This window comes from Chrysemys picta, chromosome 21, assembly GCF_011386835.1.
Source record: "Chrysemys picta bellii isolate R12L10 chromosome 21, ASM1138683v2, whole genome shotgun sequence".
In the NCBI taxonomy this organism is placed as follows: Eukaryota; Metazoa; Chordata; order Testudines; family Emydidae; genus Chrysemys; species Chrysemys picta.
The window spans coordinates 11,211,679-11,234,374 of NC_088811.1; the positions used below are offsets into that span (position 1 = coordinate 11,211,679).

Here is a 22,696-nt window from a genome sequence, read left to right on the forward strand (position 1 = left end):
TAGGGATTGGAGAAGAGTAGAGTTAGCATTGATTCATCAGTTATTCATAGGCCAGATCAGAGTCCCTCAGCATACAAAGAAAAGAGTGAACCTCTGTCCTTGTATAGTGGCTGAGGGTTTTTTGTTTCTCCCTCCTCCTAGGGTGGTTTCCCTTACCCTTATAGCAGGTATTGTATAGAACTACACGCTAGCCTCACCCTGTTCAATTTTGCATGGGAGACTGTTGGTTTGACTAGTTGGGGCTGCTGGGTAAGGACAAAAATCCCTATTTCTTTTGGGGGGAAACTTGATTTAAAGGTGGGGGGGGAGAATTATCTAGCTAAGCTGACCCTTCTCTTTGCTGATTTTGAGAAAGAGGAGGAGGTAATAAATTTCCTTTAACTAGCTCTTTGATCTGCCAACCAGTTGGTGGCATTGTGTCCTTTTTTCCACACTGAAATGAACTAGTCAAGGTTTGTCCCTGGTATTTGACCATGCACCATTCATCCTGATGAGAGCTCAGATACTTCTTGTAATTTATCTGCCCTTTCTAGCAATGGCTAACTTCCAACCGTTGTCTCTTGTATTGGAAGACAACGCTGTAGGTCTTATTCTCCATGGGAACATGTGATCAAGTCTCAGACACTGAGGCTGTGGGATTCACTCTGGCTGAGGCTCAAATGACAGATGAAACATTTGAATACATTCAAAAGTTTTATTTCTAGCCTGGTTTGCTTCCCTTAGCATTGACACTTTAATACCTAAAGTCAAATGGATGGTATGAAAGAGCAAACCATGGCTATTACAAATTGATTTTGCAACATCTTTGAAATATGTCATGGCTTTATTTAGTCAATGATATTTCAAGATGGCTTTCTTAATTTTGGGATCACTTCTGTAAGTATGTCTCCTATTAGAAAATACCTCAGCACTATTTGGGCATCCCTCCTCTCATTGGCAGTCTCAGCAGAGACGGGGCTGAATGGGCCATAGAGACTGAAGTAGTCTCTTGCTTTGAGAGTTCTTCTGGATCGATATGGCACATTGAAGCTGTGCCATTGTGGGTGCTCACACTGTGGGTAGAGGATTTTAGTTTTCAGGACTGTAAATCTGGCTGCTTATCATTTCTTGAAAGACCATAATCCTTGATGGTCCTAGGGATTGCTAACGAATCTGGCAATGTTCATAATTACTAAACTTGCTGTAAAAAGCCTTGGATTGATTTTTACCCCTTTCTGTAAAGCTTCTTCTTGTATTGGGTGTTTTGTCATGGCCATACTGTCATTAATGTACACTTTGTGTCATTGGAAGGAAAGGGTTATAAAGCTATTACCCCTAGTGAACTGGGCATGACTATCTAGATGAATAAGGTAAAGAAATTAAAATGGGTGTAAACTACCTTCATTATTCTTCACTGTGTAGCAAAAATCCTCTGTAGATAAGGATCTTGAGGTGTGACACAGGTCAGTGGTTGCATTGGAACTAGGGTGGGGACAGGAATTGAAAACCTGTTCTCTGCTAATCAAGCCATGGGCCCTTCCTGGTTAGGGTTATATTTAATGTTTCACATGTTTCCAGTTGGAAAAATCTCTAAGACGTTCTCATCTCTGATTGTTGGTCTTTTCACTCATCATGTTGTACACTTTTGCCCATTCATTTTGGATGTAACCTATTTAGAAACAAGCAATTAAACAGTAAATATAGATATAAAGTTTTAATCCATGAATTCTTAAACTCCAGCATATTAACTTTGAATCTTATGGGTAGCATTAACCTGTTTTGCTGGTCTTCTCCATTCCCTTCCCAAAAGCCAGTGCTAGGTAGTTCTCTACAGTATTTTATCTAGCAACTTGTTCACGTTTAAATGACCCAAGTGATGGGGTATCCACCACTTGGGAGACTAGTATCCCATCGAGTCACTCTTGCCATTTGAATTTGTTTCCAATATTCTATTTTCTTTGCCTTTCTAGCGGATGAAGAAGCCCCAGATTATGGATCTGGCATTCGGCAATCTGGCACAGCTAAAATTTCTTTTGATGATGAATACTTTAATAAGGTAAGAAACATTAATTGGGATGGAGAGGTTTGTGAAGAGAGGACAATGTCTTGTTCTAGATACTGATCGGTTAGGGTGGGTTAAAAAGTATAGAGGGCAAATCGGAAGTTACAGGGCTCTCATCTGCAGCCCTTGTCTTATGTTCCTCAGAGTGACTTTTCTTCAGTTGCAATGACTCATTCTGGACTGTCACTAGAAGAACTGAGAATTGTGGAAGGGCAAGGTCAGAGTTCAGAGATCATCACTCCCCCAGAAGAAATTAACAGAATGAACGACCTGGGTAAGTGGGCACAGCTTCTGGGATTTGAGGGGACAAATATGGGGCTATTCTGATTCTTTATGAAAAGGGGCTTTGGGTCTTAATTCAGAAGTGTGCTACAGGTGAAGGAATATTGTCCTTAAAGTACCAGGGGTACATAATGGTGACCTGCTTCCTTGTGAGAGTTTTGATTTACAAAATATTAACTACGATGTAGCACACAGAAGAAGCTTTTAGGTTGCAGCTGTTCAGAGTTTTTGATCATTGTCAGTCACTAGAAGGTTTCAGAAGTTGCCTGCCTCTTTATTTATGCTAATATCTAACTGGTAATTACTGTGCACCCCTCTCTTGCAATTCTAGTATCCCCACTTTGGGTGAGAAGAGAACTCTGTTAAACCCGCACTGTCCCCACATTGTGCTACCAGTGAACTCTGCACTTTGTTGAGATTACTGTCTCTTGTCTACACCAGGATTTTATCATTAATTTTTCAGGTGCAGCTTGGTAGGTGGTAGCCTTGGTGGTGACTATAGTGTAGACATGGTTCAGAAGAACCCAGGCACTTTTACCACTGTCACCTAACCCTGCTCTGAGTTGTTAGACACTTTTTGGAACAACACTTGAGCCTTGACTACCCTACCGCTTTTATCAGTGATACCATTAATGAAGCTGCATGTATTGTGAATTAAGGCTCTGAAAAATCCTTTTGTAGATAAACTACTGGAGAGCAGGTGTTTGGGGGTGGGGGATTAAATCCCACCTTTGCTGGGTCGAGTATCTGTAGATGTAGTAAATCTGAATATTTCACGGGAGGTCTTTGTGTCTCATTAAGACCTGAAGTCAGGCACTTTGTTGGATGGGAAGATGGTGATGGAAGGGTTTACCGAGGAGGTTGGCGACCACCTGAAACTGGGTAGTGTGTTCACCTTCCGTGTGACAGTGCTGCAGGCCAGTGGCATCCTCCCGGAATATGCAGATATCTTCTGTCAGTTCAAGTAAGAATCTCTCCTTGGTAGTACAGGGTGGGGAAGACTTGTGCAGTGAAGAGGAGTAGCTGACACTAGATACTGGGCAAATGGAGACAACTGGAGTGATTTTTAGGAGTCAGTGTGGCAGTGTCCTGTGGGAGGGGAGTCAGAAATCTGTGTAGCCCTCAGATCATGTGCCCTGAACAAACATCTGCTTGGTGTTAACATAGCATCGGGGAGTAAAGCTTTGTAGAAAGGGGATAAGAATCAGCCTTTAAAAGCCACACATCCTATGCCTCTTGTCCTAGGCATCCCAAGGTGTGTTGTAGAAGTCTTTGAGGTCCTCTAATGAAAAGTGCTGTAGAAGTGTAAAGTCATAATACCCAGTAAATTGGTTTATTTTTATTACATTTATAGGGTCCAAATCAATGGGATTTGATACCAGATAATGATACCAGTGTATAACTTTAAAATTAAAACCATTCCATGCATACACCCAGCTTGAATGGTATGGTCTGGAATTAGGGCAAATTCAGCAGCTCTCAAATGAGAGCTCTGTCCCCATTTAGATTCCAAAGAATAAGGATGAGAAGGGGAGGTAGCAAACATACAAACCAATAAAACAGTAGAAGGAGCCCCAAAGTTTTCTAGAATAAACCTGCCCAAATAAGATAGCCTGAGGCCTAAAAGGTGGCCAGCAGATCAGAGATGTGCAGATTTCCCGAAGGGGTGAAGCTGATAGTTGAGCAGTTTTCACTAATCTGATCTGTTTTGGTTTTAGTTTTTTACATCGACACGATGAAGCTTTCTCTACTGAACCTCTCAAAAACAATGGCCGGGGGAGTCCGCTTGGGTTTTACCATGTCCAGAATGTAAGTGAAGCTTAGTGATCCTGTATGAAGCGTGAGTGAGTGTCCATAATACAGTGCTGTTTAGGTTGATTTCAATGCTGGGGAATGCTTGTAGCCTTCCTGTCAGCCTCCTCAGTGAGGCATGTGCAGGAAAGGGGTGGAGGGTACAGATGAATAAACAATAGAGGGGGTGTGATCAAATGAGTGATATAATCCTTTGTGTAGTGCATAATGCCTATTAGTAAATTACAGAGCATTTAAGGAAGTGTGTGTAGAGGCTATATGACTTTTTTTCCCCTTCCCTTAGTTCTGAATTCCTTGTGCTTCCATTTCACCCATCAGAATACTGGGAAGTGCAATAAAAACAGCTCTAGAGTTTGCATTACAGGGATTAGAAAGTGTAAATGGGAAAAGCCATGTTCAGGCTTCCAAAGTCTCTCAAGTAGTGTAACTGTCTTGTTACAAGTAGCTTCCTACTTTTCTTCACTGACGAGTGCTTAGGTCGGGAGATTTTTCTCCTGTAACTGTTAATTGACAACCTTAACACCTGAAACAAAGTAAGGTATGTGTCTCCCTTTGCTGTGATTGGCTCTAGTCAAGCTATCAACCACTGGATAAGAACTGTAGAACTCTGGACTCTAATGTTGGCAGATATAAGGTTTTCATTTTATCTCTGCCCTGACTCTTTCCTTACCTTTTTTGCTAGATTGCTGTGGAAGTGACAGAATCTTTTGTGGAGTACATCAAAACTAAGCCTATTGTGTTTGAAGTCTTTGGGCACTACCAGCAGCACCCTCTCCATCTGCAGGGACAGGATCTCAACAGGTATTGACCAGTTCAGAAGTAAAAGTGTCCTTCCTCTCATACTTCTCAGCAGAAGGAAGAAATCCTGAATGGGAAGTAGACCCCACATACCCCATCCCTTTGCTTCCTGAATTCCATGCCTCACATGGAAGTCTTGCTACTTAGCATTAGTCCCAAGTGTGCCCTAAGCAAATTCTAACTAGACAAGTGACAGCCCCCCCCAGTAGTTAAGAATACGTATTTAAAGCCAAAAGAACCCTGTGCAAAACAAAACTTGCTTCAAACTCCTCATGACTTCCAGAAGCACACCTGCCAAGACTGCTGAGCACTTTAAATGTTCTGAGTCAGGGAAAGGTTTCCTAGTCTTCTTGCCCTATGGTGTGAGGGGAGAGGATGATGCATGGATTCCTGGGTTTGGCTTGGATTGCTGGAGACAGTAGCTGCAAAGAGGAACCACAGGCTGGTGTTAAAGGGAAAAATCAGCAGGGGTTTGTATCCCTACATAAAGCCATTTTCAGGAAATGCATCTCTCTTCCTGTTTCCCCTTGAGCAGAGACTAAGGAAAGGGCAGTTGGAAATATTAAAAGGTAATCCATCTTTGCTTAAAGCTGTGCAAAATTGAGCTGGAATGGAAAAAGGGGTAAGTATGTGTTAGTTGGAGCAGGGCAAGGAATCCTGGGTTATGTATATTCCAGACATGTCCCATGTGTGATTGGGCACATCTGTGCTTGTTACCTTCTTTGTAGAGTGGAGGTTGTATGTACCTGCCTCATAGGGTTGTGCGGCTCACTGTTTATTTGTAGAGTGCTCAAAGATCCCTGGGTAAGAAACAGGTGGGAAACACCAGAAGTAACTGCTCCCCTTTCTCTGCAGCCCTCCTCAGCCATCCCGACGATTCTTTCCACCTCCCATGCCACTCTCAAAGCCAGGTGAGAACAAACATGTTCTGGGTATGTCTGTAAACTCATCACGTAGAACTAGGGTGTGAAATATTGAGAACCGCAGTCATTTGAAACGGAGAAATAAAATGAACGAACAGTGCAAAGGGCACTGGAACATCCTTGCTGGTGGTGTTCCTTCCCCAGGTGTTCAATCTCATCTCAAAGCAAAAGTGTTCTCAGGGCAGTTGGGGGGAGAGAGTTGCATCTATGAAGTATCCAGCACATAACACTAGATCTGGCTGTGCAGCCACTCTCCTCAGTGTGGTTACTGAACTGAGGATTTGCTTATCCATAAATCACTCTGCTCTGCTTTTTCTAACGTTGCTTGCACTTTCATGCACTACACCAACCTTGCTGAAATGATCCCTCAATTTTCTTTAATTTAACTGTGCATGTTGAACTCTTCTTTTTTTTTCCCCACCTCTGTCCTTTTTATCTCCTTTCCCTTGTTCCATCACCTGCTTATCTCCACCACTCCCATTTTTCTTCTCCATTCCCTTTTCAGACCATGAGAGAAAAATTGAGTTGATTAGGTATCTCATGTCTGGCTATGTAAATGTGCATGTGCTGAACACACTGTCTGAGCACGCCAATGTGCTTGCATCCTCGGCTGTGGCTACATTCCAGGATGGGGCTGACCAGCTGCCACCTTTTCTTTTTCTGCCTGTTCCCAGCTGTCAAAGCGAGCGGGTTCCCAAAAGAGATGGTTAGTAGTCAAATTCGATCTATGGTAGATGTAGAAATAACCCCTAATCTTGACCCCAAAGTAGTTTGTCCACACCTTTACCCTGTGGTGCTGAGTACCAGAAACTACCTTGGGTTCTGTGGTCGTTGTGGAGTGATGAAGCATTTAGAATAAGAAACATCTAGTGTCTAGAGCAGAGCATGAGGAGTCTGAATTTGTGTGCCAATCCTAGCTCTGCCACTAAATTATTGTGACTTTGTCACCTAACTTTGCTTAGCCTCAGTTGTCCCATCTGTAAAATAGGAATATTTACCCCTTGCCCTTTGTAAAGTGCTTTGAGATCATTAGATGCAAGGTGCAAAGTATTATATAGTAAGTTATAAAACTGGGGGGTAGAGGGTATTTTCTTTTGAGGTTCTGTTAAAATTCTCCTTCCTGTTTATGTTATCTAGCTTCATTCTCTTCTCTCTCCCCCTGCCTCCCCCCCACCCCCCAAGCCAGCTGTTTGGGTTGAAGTAGACCAAATGTGTATCATGCTGACCCAGCCCATGAAAATGTTTAGAACAGGCCTGCACATAAACTTTCAAACCTGACTTAGTGTGTTAGGTTTTCTTTTCTAGTGCAGCTGAATTCTTCTGCTTGGTTCAGGCTTCAGTGGTTTGTGTCCCTGACCTTCCTCCTGACTAGCATCAACAGCTCTGAGTCCAGCTGTCATGAGCTCATGGCTGCTATGAGCACAGCTGCAGCTGTTGTTTTGGTGGCATGGTGGGGGTGTAAGAGGGTGATGTCAGCTACTTAAGGTATGAATGAGGGAGAGAAGTGATGTCACTGGAGCTCACTACCTAGCATGATAGTCTTGGCCTGCTGTGTACCTCTTTCATTCTTGTAGTAAAGTCTGTCTGCGCCTTTGTGTTAACTATTTACAGTTATCTGAAGAAGGAGTAGACGGAACTCAAATCTTAGCTTCTGAAAGAGAGATTACCTATCTCGCATGCATACACAGGCACCTCCACTGACTAAGTGCCACCTGTAAAGCTGGATTTTTGTCTATCAGTGGGCTGTAATTGAGATATTATGCAAGTGGAGAGGCTGAGGCAGGAATGGGAGAACCTAAAGAACACTAAATTAAGGCTTATCTTCAATAAATGGTAGGATCGGGCCTTGAGAGGCTACAGAAAACATTGACTGCATTAATTAAAACAACTAAATAAACATTAAAACCAAGGGAATGGGGAGAAAGTTGCAGAGTTGAACACACTCCTGTATTTAGGGCGGAGTGGAACAGAACCCTCATAAGTACCTTGTCCACTCCCAAGAACAGAGTAGGGAGGCAAAGTGGAGGTAGTGGAAATGGTAGGCAGAAATTGTGTAAACTTAGGGCTTGTCTACATAGCCCTGCAGTTCAGACTACAGCCAGGTGAATTACAGGGTGCACTAGTGTGCTGCACTGTAACTCACCCTTGCGGACACTATGGGTGCAAAATAAAAGGTATCTAGGTGGTGTTAACTGAGGCCTAGTCTACGCTAAAAAGTTCGATTGACCAAGCAATGTCACTCAGCGATGTGAAAAATCCACACCTGGAGTGACATAGGTAAGCCAATCTAACCCCTGGCATAGACAGCACTAGGTTGATGAAAGAATTCTGTTGACCTAGCTACTTCCTCTCAGAGAGAAGGATTATCTATGCTGTTGGGAGAACTCCTTCCATCAGTATAGGTAGCGTTTACACTGAAGCGTTGCAGCTGTAGTGTTTCCAGTGTAAACAAGCCCTTAGTTCTGTTTAAATAGGACTAAGTTAATTCAAATGAGGTACCTTTTAGATCCACAGTATCTACATGGGATAGTTAGAGCACAGCACGCTAGTATGCACTGCAAGTTGCACCCCTGTAGTTTGAACTGCAGGGCTGTGTAGACATGGCCTCAAAGAGGGGAAATCGGGAGTTTTGCAAGAACCTGTCCATTTCCTGTGATTACCAGTTACTAGAAGCACTATTTGTCCATTCACTATTTATGAGTTAAGGTATCCCTGCAAAGCTAGTGAGTCTTGAAGCACTAATTTACCAGTAATCCTGAAATATAGGGAGCCAAGGCTTCCAGGACTTTTTCTCAGGAATAACTCCTGTTAAATCCCCCTATGTGCACATGAACATCCTGTATGTTAGCGATCCCAGCTGAGTGTACTACTGTGTGCAGTAAAGTGAAGGCACTAACAGCAAGAATCATCTAAAATACCTACAGGTCCAGTAGAAAGTGCATCAACCCTAAATTTCTGCAAGAATCCTTGGGATCTTGGCTTGCTCCTTTCATTCAGAGACCCAGAACTGATGCAGGAGTACATATGAACAGACCTAGACCCCCCTGAATTCCATGCATGCATGGGTTGGAACTCTTTAAAAACTGGTCTCAGTATAGGTCAGAAAGGACCTACATGTTAGGATGTTGTGTTGAGAACACTCTGAAGCATCTGACTTCCCTGCCATATTTGAATGATTCTAAACTATACTTTAGGTTAGCCTGTTCCAAAAATGGATCTTTGAGGCGGCATAGGATTCTCCTATGTATGAATCTGTAGAGGTTGCCTGTCTTCACAAGACTCCCCTAGTTATAGTTCATTTATTTCTTTGTGACCTGTCAAGTGCTAACTTTTTCCCATGGAATAGTTTGGGGGAAAGTGCCATAAATGCCCCTTTCCTTCATGGTGCTAATGGCCTAATGGGATCAGGTCTGTTTCAGCCTCTGCAGATTATGTAAAACATGTCCCTTACTGCACTAGGTAAATGACCACCTATCTTGCAGGGTCTGGTGCATGACCATTTAAGCAGTATGAGGGGTGGTGGAAGGATTAGCCTTTTTTGTATTTATATGTAGGGGGCTTAGTAATCTTTTCTCAGTTCTTTTGTTGGAGTAGTGAAATCTCTCAAACAAATAGTGCTTCATAATTGCCAGTCAGTCATCTAACTGCTTGTAAAGTTACTTGGATGGGGGAGCACTGTGGATTTAAAACGAGACTCCTTGGTTCCATAGACAAGCCTGTGACTGAAGTTTCCTTTCTGGCTTTTTGATGGCAGGTGTCTTTGCCATATTACCTGCACATACACAGGTAGAAATATTACACTGCTTTCATGTGATAAGCAGCACTGAAATTACATTGTGGAACCAAAGTACTGTAATAGCATTACCTGTATGCAGTTTTTGTGAACAGTTTTTGTATTCTTTTAAGTGCCAGCCACAAAGCTAAACACTATGAGCAAAACTAACCTGGGCCAGAGCATGAGCAAATACGACCTCCTTGTCTGGTTTGAGATCAGCGAGCTGGAGCCAACAGGAGAGTGAGTTGAACTTTTATCTTTCTTTTGTATAAAGAGGGAAAATGGCTTGTGGGAGTGAATCCCTTCATCTCTAGGTCATTGGTTTAGATCAGTCCAGGTTTATAACGTTTGGCTATTCCCATCTGTAAGATGCCTGGCTTTGTGTGTAATAAAGTGGTCCCAATCCTGTTCCCAGTGAGTAGATATCAGCAACACAACTGACATTAGTTGGCCCCATTGTTCGCAGTCTCATCAGAGTGGCCAAAGACTGAAGAAGTATGGAGAGTGACCTTCCTTCTCACTCCTAGACCTGATCCCTCCAGGTCAGCGGCTGGGTATGCTGGCAGAGCAGTGAGCAGGGGGAGCTTGCACGGCTGCAGATCATGTGATGCTTGGTCTTTTGTTAACTAAAGAGTTCAGTCTCCAGAGGTCAGTCCAACAAGAATATAAGAACTGCCATACTGGGTCAGACTAAAGGTCCATTTAGCCCAGTATCCTGTCTTCCGACAGTGGCCAATATCAGGTGCCCCAGAAGGAATGAACAGAACAGGAAATCATCAAGTGATCCATCCCCTCTCGCTCATTCCCAGCTTCTGGCAAACAGAGGCTAGGGACATCATCCCTACCCATCCTGGCTAATCGCCATTGATGGACTTATCCTCCATGAATGTATCTAGTTCTTTTTTGAACCTGTTATAACAAGAACTATATTGAGTTTAACCTTGCAACATAGAGGGAGCTCCCCGACAGACCTTTGGGAACTACATTATAGGGTCATTCTGCAGTTTTGCAAAGAAATGTTAATGTGTGATGTGATACTTAATGATGTTCAAAAGTCCAATAGAGAGGCTGATTTTGGAGTCAGTGGAAGCAGCCTCCGTTTTTATTAGGCTATTATATGGAAGATGTATGTAGGTGGTAGAGCAAAGCAGCAGCGTTCTCTAGTGTCCCACTGCCTCCTCTGTTAAACACGCCTTCTCTAACCCAGGATGTTCATTCTTGTTTCACACAGATACATCCCTGCTATTGTTGACCACACTGGAGGCTTACCCTGCCAGGGGACGTTCTTGCTTCACCAGGTACTAACAGAGCCTAGAAGGGGGCAGCTAAAATACGTATCTCCTTTTGTGTCTAGCGGGCAGACACGTAATGTACTGAATTTTACGTCCATTTTATCTTCTAATTCTGTCTTACCACGTACCTGTCTGTCTCTCTTACTGTAGCTCTTGGGTCAGTCATCTTTCTGCCTGTACCTGTATCTCCCAGGCTCGGGTCTTTGTTGGTAGGAAGTTTGGCTTCTAAATTCTGCTCTTTCAAGTGTTTGGTCATATATATATTCCACTCCTAGTACTCATGCATTCAAGAGTGGAATCTTTTGGCCAGCAGTGCCCTTTGGGGCTTTAATGTCCTCATGCTCCTGTACTTAGGGCATAGAGTGGTGCAGACTCAAACACCACTTAGTTCCTTTTCGCTCCCCCTGGCTGCGAGATGGAGCTCAGCAGTGTCTGCATCTCCACGTGCTCTTCCAGAGACAACTTAAAGATATTTGTGTATATTATTAGTGTGTTAGTGATGGCTTAGTTAGCATGGTTTCCCCTTAGCAAATAAGGGGCTTAACATACCTTATTTGATTTTATCTTTTGTTGTGAAGTTCTTCCTGGTACTGGGGCTTTAAGTATTGTCCCTCCTTTGAGGCAGTAATACCCATTAATGCTGGGCACATCAGATGCCTTTTTTGTCTCCCCAACAAATGCTGTACATATAAATCCTTTTAAAAAAGGAGTTGGAAGGTGAGCATGTCTTAACCTTTCTTTGTTAGGCTGCGCCATGCAACCCGCTTCTGATCTGGACAGGGAGCCCCCTTAGACTAGTTCCATCTCAGTTCAGAAGTGCCTCTGTAAATTCTAAATCCACTGTCTCCCAGGCCCCATCTTTGGAAACTGTGCCGGGGTGGACTCATATCGGACCAAAAAAAAAAGATCTTTGGAGGAAAGGGAGTGTCTCCTTTGGGGCAGATCCCCATTGGGAATACCCAGTAAAAAGAGGTCCACTCCCGCTTTAAAGAGACTCCATGGCCCAAGATGGGTACCACTGGAGCTCTGAGGTTGCACAGTACTGGAACTCAAAGACCATATCAAGAATATGCATACAAAGTGGTTATGTGCACACATCTGATTATTTCCTAGGGTTTGAGAGACTGACTCCTGTATACCCTCAAGGTACATGTACCTTCCCTGGAAGTTTGAGACTAGGGTTACCATATGTCTGGATTTTCCCCGACATGTCCGGCTTTTTGGGCCTCAAATCCCTGTCCGGGGGGAAATCCCAAAAAGCCGAACATGTCTGGGAAAATAGGGAGGGGCCGGCGCCGCTGGGTGCTGGGCCAGGGGTGCTCAGCCGGGGGTGGCCTGGGGGTGTGGGGCCGGGCCGGGGCCGGTGGTGCTGGCCCGGGGGTGCTCGGCCAGGGGCTGGCCTGGGGGTGCGGGGCCGGCACCCCAGGAGCTGAGCCAGACTGGAGACGCCGGGGCCGGCCGCCGGAGGGAGCCGCTCGGTTGTGGGGCCCAGACTGGGCCACGCCTCCCCCCCCCCCCCCCCCCCCAGCTTACCTGCTGCCTGCTTCAGGCTTCCCGCGAATGTTTGTGGGAAGCAGGGGAGGGGGCTTTGGGGAAGGGGTGGAGGCGGGCCTGGGGCAGGGCTGGGGCCCCATGGAGTGTCCTCTTTTTGGACACTCAAAATATGGTAACCCTATTTGAGACAGACAGTTCTAGGGGTATTTTGGGTGAAATATACTTCTCCTTGTGGTATGTGAAGGGAACAGGACGGGTTCTGCTCTGTAATATGGAAAGATTTTTCCTGTAGTAGGTTATATTCAGGGCCCAAAAGGGCATGGAAGTTTGTTTCCCACTATGAGCCTGCTGACAGGTGAGATTTACATGTTTGTGTCTCAGCCATGGTTTCCCTATGGAAATGACGTAATGGAGTGATTATATGGAGAGAGGGGGGGGAAAAAGTCTAAGTTGTGCCTTTTCAACTCCACCAGGGAATCCAGCGTAGGATCACAGTCACCATTATCCATGAGAGAGGCAGTGAATTGCACTGGAAAGATGTACGAGAACTGGTTGTTGGTGAGTATCTCCCGGTTGTTCCTTCCATCATCATCATGAGTTATTTAATAGAGTTGGGGTAGTGTCACCTATTGAGGGGGATCCAGAGGAAAAACTCTTGGTCTGAGGCTGCCTGTTAGAGCTATAGGTCTTAAACCTCCAGTATAAAATGCCATTTGTCAATGAGAATTCCTTCTGAGAGCTTTTCAGGTTAAGTTTAATTGGTACTAAAATTCATTTATCTTCAGGACGCATCAGAAACAAAGCCGAGGTAGATGAAGCTGCTGTGGATGCTATTCTGTCTTTGAATATAATCTCTGCAAAGTACCTGAAGTCTTCTCACAGCTCCAACAGGTAGGCAGATGTATAGTGCTTTCAGGGCTATTTACATTACTCCTCTCCATTGATAAGCACCATGAAAAGAGGAAGAGAGAAGGGGGGGAGGGAGGAGGGTCAGCATTTCACCCGGGAGTTGAAAAATTGAAATGAAAACAGCATTAAAATACAAGGACAATCCCATGGGTGAATCAGGCAGCCACGCACATCCCTACATTACAGTGGGAACAAGCGTACAGTGATCTAACAAAGCCTGTTGTGTTAAAACATTACTCCTGCTCTGATAAACTCAGTCTTAGTCTGTGCTTTTTCAGTGCCACCAGTGAGTTGCGGGGGAAGGGAATGGATTTATGCAAATGTCATAAGTTGGCTCCTCTAATGTACTTGTGTATTGTGAAATCAGAGCAGCCTTTAAGCAATGTTTCATTGGAGCTCTGGCGACCTGCAATCTTCATTCTTACATCCAGTGAGGATCTAACTCTCAACAGTTGCTCTGAGCATCACTTATCAGGGAAAGAGGTATCCTTCCCCAAGTGAATATTCATTGTGGGACGGGGCAGTCTTTCCAAGGAGGATTTGTGGCTGAGGGTGTTTCTGTGGGGTGCACTGTTAATAAGATTTCATGAATTGTATAGTCCTGTGCTTCAGGGTCTGCAATGAAGGGCTGTGAAGCAGAATTCTGTATTGTGGGCAGAGTCCCTCTCCTCCCGAACATCAGCCAAGTCACTGATTCTCTGTTTTTCTGTCAACTGGGAAATTGGGAGGAAAACACACATCTTTCAGAAAAATCAGATTCTGCATCAGTTTTTAAGGCAGGGGATGGGGGAGGACATGATTTGCAGCCTGCCGGCCATCAGTTTTCTGTAGTCTAGCTGGAGAAAGTAATTCCAGATTACTCCGGACTTTGTGTTGTCACCAACTGGGTCTGGTGCTGTCCCCTAGTGTCAGTGAGTACTGAATTTTATAACTATTGTATTTTGGCTATTACCACCTAATGTCTCATCTCTTGCAAGGTGAAAATAAAACTCCAAAATATTGAGTAACTTTTTCTAGCTTGAGGGGGGAGTAAATCCTTTCTATAAAGGAGGAGGGAAGTGGGGAGAAGAAATAGGGCTTACATGGAGATTTTATCCCTTGTCCTGTAAGAAATCTGAAGGGCACTCCTGTAATAGAAAAACTGTTCCGTGTGGGCTGACATTCACTGCTGACATCTGCTGCCAGTGTTCACCACTGAAATCTTTCTGATGGTCATAGAATAAGTCTCTAAATTCCCCTAGTAGTCAGCCTGGGTATTTTATGCTGATTATTTTTTAAAAACAGGCAGTCATGAGCATGACTATGAATGTGGGCCTTGGAAAGCTTTAGAGAACACAGCTGTCAGTCAAAAGGGAATAGCGCTTCAGGAGAGATGGAAGGGAACATTAAAATTATTTCATAGCTCTGCTGGAGGGATTCGTATATCCCAAGTGATAGTTGTTGTTTATACATTTTAATGTGATTTTAATCACTTGGCATTGATCTGGCAGCATAACTGGACTGGGAGGGAACAGTTGCTGCATTCCCATCTGATCCTAGTGGATTTGCAGTAGGAAGATAACATCTCTCTCATTGGTGTATAGTTGGTACCAGGTCTTTTCCCCAAATTGCCAGGGTTTGGTCTCTGGGTGTGTGGAGGGGTGGGGAGTAAAGAGGGGCCAATGCCACAGTCAGGGGTATGTGTTCTGTTTGCTCACCGTCTGCAGATTTGTTTTCTGGTTGCTGTGTTTTTTGTCTGCTTGTTCTCCTCCTTTCAGCTGTTGCTTCTCTGTTCTGCCTTTTGCTGCACTAACAAAAGCTCTTTCTATGTTTTTACAGGCTCTTTCTTGATAAGGATATGCCTAGGTATTTTCTGTTTGCTTCCTTTTGCGCATAAAGGTTCTTGTGGAATAGAATGCTTTATGTCTCACTTGTGTTGCTGCCATTTCCCTTTTAGCTTTTAGTGGATTTTGTCAGCAAACCTCTTGGCTCTTCTGGGAGTGGCGCATTTCCTCCTCCCTTGTGTGCTGGGAATTTGTCCATGTACAGTTCAGTAGGTGAACATATGAAGACAAATTTCCTTCATTGTTCAACAGAGAGAGCATACAATGGTCCTTGCTTCATTCTTTCAAAAGTATCAACAGAACATAACTCCTCCTCCCTTCTCCTTCTTTGTCCTTCAGCAGACGACCATGGCCAGCATTTAGTATCTCTGATTACTTGTAACATATTTGCCACATTGGAAGTCCCAGGACTGGGACTGAATGGCGAGGTTACTGGTTCAAATCAAGCCTGAGACGATAGTGAACAAAGCCTGTTGCCATCAGGTGACGGTTTGATGGCATTCAATTCTTAATTTGTTGTTGCATCCCAAAATTATCATTGCAGTGGCTATTAATTGGCTTGCCTAAGGGGTTAGAAGCCAAGAATTGAAAGGAGACACTGACTAGTCTCCCATCTGACAAGTGTTTCTCCAGTTCATGGCCAAGGCATGCTGGCTGAGCAGTGTGGGGGAACTTGCACTGCTGCTGCCTGTACTCTACTTGCTTAGACAAAGAAGCAACTTTCACTAATGCTAAAGTTTGTTTTAAAATGGAACCTAAATAAGCCTTGGATTCCCATCTCAGCTCCTACCTTCTTCCTTGCTTTGCCTTATTCTGCACTCCCGTCACTCCCAGGTATCACTTGTCACTTGCTTTCTGTGTTGAAAGCACAAGAGGTTTGCTCACTTTGAGTTTTTGTTTGTCTGCCTCCTTATTTGTTTTAGCAAGGTCTGGTTTGGATGAGGTAGGCGTATATGTATTCATCCCATGACCAGAACAAATGCAGTAGCATAACTGTTGAAGTCTCACTTTCACTTGGCGATTGGGATTGCACTGACTTGTTCACCCACATTTCCTCACTTTGCTGATGTAGCTTTGCCCTATTGAGCAACGATTACTCCCGTCTCTATTTTCTAGGTCTTAATAAAGCTGTGGCAGTATTCCCTATGAACAGCATAGCTTGTGGGGGAGTTTTAGTGCGCTTGCTGTCCATCTCTGGAGTCCTGGTTTGTGTTCTCAGCCTGAGGAGTTTAGTGAGCTCAATCCAGTCCCTGTTTTTACTCCCATGACAAACAGAGTGTGCACCCGATAGTCCATATTCAGAAGTGGTTCTTGACTCACATGGAAGAGGGGGTATTGCAGTTGCTGATTGAGTGGCACTTTGTGAGTGAAGCCCATGCAACACTTGCCTGCACTATACCCTTTTCCATCCATGCTACATTTGCTACTTGCATGAAAATGAAAATTCACCTTTTGCTAGACCGAGGTACCCAGGGTCTCCATTATGGTGTTCCAATTCTCCTCTGGGGCAAGGCACTGACTGACCATAGCACTGATTAATGCAGTCAGACAGCGTGCGCTAATGTGGATTGCACATTTTGGCACCAACTTCTTAGAATTATATGAACCTCAGAGTAACTGAGCATTTGAGGGCCCAGCAGGAAGAACCTCTACACCAAGCTGAGTGCAGTAATCACCATGCAGCACTTTCAGCTGAGAAGTGAGGGATAAGAGCAGCAGAATATGGGTAAGGGGGACCCAGTCTGAATTTTCTCTGCCAGGCTATCCAGAGCAGCACGTACTTTGGCTCAGAGTTGCACTTCTGCTTCTGTAGCTGAAGTGTAAAAGTCTCCATCAAAATGGGGGTGGGACAAAAGATTAAAATATAGGGGTTAAATTAATGCAGCTCTGTAAAGGATTAGAAAACAAACTGCTTTCTGTCCCTGATCCCTTGTCCTGGCTGAGAAGTGAGGTCTCCTGACATTGTAGTGCCCCTCAGATCTCCGCTTCTTTAGGCTTCAGCCCCTGTTCCTTTGGCACAGGGCTCTCCTGTGGCACTGTTTTTCTTCCTTCAGTTAAGGCAGGCCAGGCAGCAGTATTTTTGTAGAGATAGAATGAAATGGTGTTTGGCACCACTGAATTGGATTGGCTGTTTGTATGGCCCACTGAATCCCCTTCATGAGCTCTGATGACCTATGTAATCTATCTAGGGAGAGAGGGGATTTATAGGATGCTAGTTTTAAGACGGGCACTCTTGTCTCTGACCTGTCTGCTCTCAGACAAAAAGAGGCAGGATGAGAAATCGCTTGTTTCTTTATTTTGTTTTCTCTCTAGATTTTGCCTCTAGTTTCTTTTCTCATCTTTCTGGAGTAGCTCTGGGCACTAGCACAGGAGTTCTTTACAGGTGGCTTATAGAATGAAACTTTACTAGGTTCATAACACATGAGTATATCTCTTCCTTGCAGCCCGTACTCACCTGAGGGATAGGTTGGAGCGGGCCTGAGAATAATTTGGGAATAAACAGCTTGTTTTTTCCTTATAGGCTTACAGGAGAAGAAATCCTTGTTGCCTTAATTAAAGACTTAGACCTGTTTTGGGGTTATTCTGATCGCCTGAAGAATCTATTGTGTTGTATTGCTTAGTGCTACCGGCTTCTCTCCTCTGTTCTGTTTTGTAAGCCTGATCGGCACTATGGTGTATTTCTGTATGCCAGCCCCAAAACATACCTCAGACTAAGGACAATGATTACAGAAAGAATCCTTCCAAGTGTCTTGGAATCATATCCTAGGATTGGAAGGACTTGGAAAGAGCTGAATCCATTTTTAAACTCTGTCCTCTCATCCCAATTTCCCCCATGGTTTTATGGTGCTTTTCTTTCCCTCGTCTTTTCTTCTACAGTCTCTCAATTCAGCCCCTTCCTCTGAGCTTTAAGAGGAGTCTTCATCTCATAACAGGCCAGGGTACATTCAACTCCAAGTTAATTTAGATGTAGATGGATAGTCTTGGATGCCTCTGTGAAGCCGATGGGTAAGGATGCCCTGGGGCTCTTCAAATGTTGGTGCAGATGGGGCTTTACTACAGGTGTTCACTTTCTAACCAACCCTGCTTAATAAAAAACATATTAGATGGAGTCCAGGAGGAGGCACTTTGCTCTCATTTGCAGTGGAGGCAGAGGTGCTTTTACTATTAAACTTTTGTTGTACTTTCTTCAGGACTTTCTATCGTTTTGAGGCTGTTTGGGATAGCTCCTTGCATAACTCCCTCCTCCTCAATCGAGTGACACCCTATGGAGAGAAGATCTATATGACCTTGTCTGCATATCTGGAGGTGAGCATATTGTGCCCCACTGCTCATGTATGGAATTGAATGGAAGGAAGCAGCCAGTATAGTAGGTAATATGTATCCTAGATAAAATTGTACTTAATACGATGTGATCACTGCCAGAGGACGCAGCTAGAAATCTAACTAGCAAGGTATGTTTTTTTTGTTTGTTTTTTAAAAAGCCTGATGAATAAGGCACTTCTTAATTTGAGATATTGCAGAAATTGTGAATCCTGCAATATTAGGCTTCCACTGCAATTTTGTCAGATGGGTGTCTGACGGTGGGAGCAGGTTTTCCAAGTTACTGCAGATAATCAAGGTCCATTACTACTTTTCCATGATTTTCCTTATTTTGTCTGCAAATCAGCCACAATTATTTGACTGTCATCCCACAATTCAAGTAGGGCCTTAATGATGAAGAATAAACAATGTCACTACCAAGACAGTGTAACTGAATGTTCTGGTATGTATGGATGTAGGCCCCCAGACATCCTTTGCTCGGTGTTTGACAGCCATTTGTTTCTTTGTTCTAGCTTGACCACTGCATCCAACCAGCTGTGATTACCAAGGATGTCTGTATGGTCTTCTACTCACGAGATGCCAAGATCTCACCACCGCGCTCGCTACGCAATCTCTTTGGCAGCGGCTACTCCAAATCCCCAGACTCGTAAGTTTAATAGGCAATTTCAGTTGCTTTTGTTTACCAGCAGAGTGTAGTTCTTTTATTATATGTTGCTATAGGTGCTCCACCATAGGATGTACATGTGCTTCTGTGCTCTCAACCGGAGATCATAAAGTGGTGTCCATAGGGTGGCCAACTTTCTAATTTGTGAAAACAGGACACCGAGCGCCGCAACCTCCCCTGCTCCTTTCTCCGCTTCTTCCCCTAAGGCCCCGCCCCCTGCTCTGCCTCTTTCTCCCCCCGTCCCCCGCTTGCTGCTCTCTCCACCACCCTCCCCCTGCCTGCTGAGCAGGGCCCTGGGGTGGAGGGGTGACTGGGGTGAATGGAGAGAGAGACAGGCTCCAGGGGTGAGAAATTGGGGCAATCTGGGGGAGGGAGAGCTGTGCTCTGGGGATGGGGGATGAGTAGGGCAGGGCAGGGGATGGAGAGCTGTGCTCAGGGCAGGACAGGGGAGCTGACAGTACCTCTCTCCGCTGGAGCTGTTGCTGAGTGCTCCACTGCTCCTCCAGTCTCCAGCAGCAGTTGCTGCTCTTCCTGCCCCCTGTTGGTGGAGGCTAGTTACTGCAGGCAACTGGACTTCTAGTGTCTGGACAGCACTGCTGACTGGACACTGCCAGGTTCCCTTTTTGACTGGACTTTCTGGTCGAAAACTGGATACCTGGCAATCCTAGGTGTCCCTGGGCACATGTCTGCGCATGGAGCAGCTCCTCATGGAGCAGCTCCTCATGGTTCCATATATGAAGGCATATAGGGAGATGTGAACGCGCCACCCTCAATTACTTTTCAACCGCCTGCAGCTTGAGCATTGATATGGAGCAAAATTTTACAGCTTCCCTCCTTTTTCCACATATAGAGAAATTTCTTAGTTATCTACTTGGTTTTTGTCAATTTAAATTTATTTTTATTTAATTTCAGCACCATTGTGCTTTCAGGTGGGTTCCCCATCTCTTTTTCAAGACTTTAGTTAGCCACAATCCAGTGTGCCAAAGCACTAAGACTTTGCGGTTTAAGCCCTGACAGAGCTTTTTTCCTCACAGTGGCAGGCACGTTACCTGTCTCCAGTGCTTAGGAGACACCCACATCTTATCAAAGTGCAAGGTCTGCTCAGGGTTTAAAGGCAGGTATAGAAAGGACAGCAAGGCTATGTTGATACTCCTCTTAATGAAGTGCTCCCTAGCTCATGAGGTGTCTGCACCCCTCCTGTACATGAGCCCCAACATCTCAGGCTACTTCAGTGACTGCTGGAGCCTCGGCAGCAGGCCCAGGGACCAAGACTTACAGGAAAAAGAAGCCTCTTTCATCTACCAGGAAAACAAAGAAGAGAGGTAGGTCACTACATAAATCCCACTTCCGGGAGACCTTGCATCATTTAAGGGATACTGCTTATGCTCCAACTGACTCCAGTACTGAGTCGTCGGTACTGCATAAGAAGTCATGTGCAGAGAAGTTTTCTGCTCTCAGGCAGCTCCTACATCAGCACTGTCTGACATCTCTCAGCACTGTGACATACACAGGGCTACTCTGATGCCATCACCTTCTTACAGCTATAAGGTCACAGAAGCTCCCTTGGTAAATGCGGTACTGGAGAATTCAACATCTCCTCCTCACCAATCTGTATTCCCAACACCCGGTACTGACTCAGGCTTTGGCCATAGATTATCATAGCCCTTTTCCACCTTCCAGATTCCTTTCCATGGAAGACCTTTGTGATTCACACAAACCAGAGTTCCCTCTATCAAGGAGGTCTACCAGAGCCCCTGCCCTAATAGCTGCAACCTGACACTCAAATGGGCTTCCATTCTTTACCAGCAGCAATGCCTGTGGGGGCCCCCTTAGCCCAGAAAATACTTCAGACATAGATCTCAGAACAGGGCTCTAGTGTGGTGCTTTACCATCACACTCCCATGAGTCAGTTTACTGAAGAGGACCTTTCAGAGCCCACCAGGTGCCTTAGAAGTGTGTATCCTTGGGGACCCATCCCCCAACTGAATGGGCTTACTCCAGGGGGAACTTCGCTGAACAGTTCTAAGAGTACCAGCTAGGAAGAAATCCCAACATCACCGGTACCACGTCATCCACAGGCACCAATGGACCATCCTCCGGTACCATATGCCCTATCAGTACTGGAAGAAAAACAAGAGCCACAGACTAAGTCACTTCTTTCAGCCAAGTCATTGTCCTCCCTGGATGATATGATGATGCCATCACCAGCCTCTTATGTGGATGACTTTAGGGCTTTCCAGGACCTCATTAAATGCCTGGAGGACTCCCTCCAGACTTCTCTAGAAGAGGTCCAGGAGTCTCAGCACTCTCTGGTGGACATTTTTAAATATCCCCTCCAGGGGAAAATTGCCCTACCAACTGTTATCACCTGTATGCACTCTATGCCAAACACCTGCCACAATTCCACCCACCTGCAAGTGGGCAGATCATAAATACTATATTCCAACAAAGGAAATTAAACACTTCTCCCATCCCACCCCTTACTCTCTGGGTGGTGGATGCAGTCAATGAAAGGAATTGTCAGGCCTGTTCTAGACTCTCTGACTTGGACAAAGAGTCCAAACAACTGGTCCTACCTGGCAGAAAGAGCTACTCATTGGTGGCTTTTCAGTTTGAAGTCACAAACTTACCAGGCCTTTATAGCAAAATATGATTTTAACCATTATTCTACATTTACACACTTTATTGAACCCCTTCCATAAGACCGAAGAGACCAGTTTCAGTCCCTCATCCCAGAGGGTCAGTTAATTGAGAGAGTGTTCCTGTAGGCTACTCTTGCTGCTGCTGCCACAACTTGTAGATCCATAGCTACTGCTGTGGTTATGCAAAGAGCATCTTGGCTCCAGACTTCTGGACTCCCGAGAGAGATGCAGAATACTACTGAAGATCTTCCCTTTGAAGGGCCCAAGCTCGTCAGCATAGACAGACTCCTCTCTCCGTACCTGGAAGAGTCAAGGGCAATGCTACAGTCCCTGGGAATTTGTGCCAGCAATGAAAAGATGTTTTAGCAAATCTCAAAATGCAGTGTTCCAGATCATTCCAGCACCATCCTCGTCAGATCTTTCCTAGACCTTCAGAGCCTTGAGGAGGAGATCCAAACCTTAAAAAGGGGAACCATCCCCTTTTTTTACAACTACCCAATCTGCACTTCCCTCTAAGAGACAGTTTTGACACCTTGGTTGAGGGCATTGAGCAACCTTTTTCCACAGATCTTCTGATGCACAACTCTATCTTACCCTCCTTTTTGGAGATAAACTATCCCACTTCCTACCTGCCTGGGAGCACATCGCCTCAGACAGATGGAAATTAGCAGTGGTCAATGTGGACTATTCCACTTGCACTCTATTCCTCCCTTCCCCCATCTCCCTGAGCTCTTAAGGCAGGAGGTCCAATCTCTCCTACTCTTGGGGACAGTCAAACTGGTTCCACCTGAGTTTATTGGAAGAGGGTTCTATTCAAACTATTTCCTAGTCACCAAAAGAGACAGAGGATGGAGACCAAGCCTCAGTCTCTGAAACTTGAACACCTATTTCCTTGCACAGCACTGCTGGATGGTGACACT

The 22,696-nt window shown here is 44.8% G+C and overlaps 1 protein-coding gene across 18 annotated transcripts in view; it reads left to right on the forward strand.

Annotated features, from left to right (window-relative positions):
- The window catches only part of KIF1B (kinesin family member 1B), a 142,325-nt gene that overhangs the window by 103,772 nt on the left and 15,857 nt on the right, over positions 1-22,696 (forward strand). For 10 of the 18 annotated variants that reach the window (XM_065575443.1, XM_065575450.1, XM_065575446.1 and 7 more), the window contains 13 exons: positions 1,950-2,035; positions 2,186-2,315; positions 3,125-3,287; positions 4,042-4,132; positions 4,818-4,936; positions 5,789-5,844; positions 9,763-9,871; positions 10,863-10,929; positions 12,891-12,975; positions 13,203-13,308; positions 15,145-15,171; positions 18,341-18,455; positions 18,983-19,116. In XM_065575443.1, coding sequence (XP_065431515.1) covers positions 1,950-2,035; positions 2,186-2,315; positions 3,125-3,287; positions 4,042-4,132; positions 4,818-4,936; positions 5,789-5,844; positions 9,763-9,871; positions 10,863-10,929; positions 12,891-12,975; positions 13,203-13,308; positions 15,145-15,171; positions 18,341-18,455; positions 18,983-19,116 — 1,288 coding nt within the window. The remainder of the gene's footprint in view (positions 1-1,949; positions 2,036-2,185; positions 2,316-3,124; positions 3,288-4,041; positions 4,133-4,817; positions 4,937-5,788; positions 5,845-9,762; positions 9,872-10,862; positions 10,930-12,890; positions 12,976-13,202; positions 13,309-15,144; positions 15,172-18,340; positions 18,456-18,982; positions 19,117-22,696) is intronic. The other 8 variants (XM_008167254.4, XM_008167245.4, XM_008167251.4 and 5 more) reach the window with 1 other exon arrangement.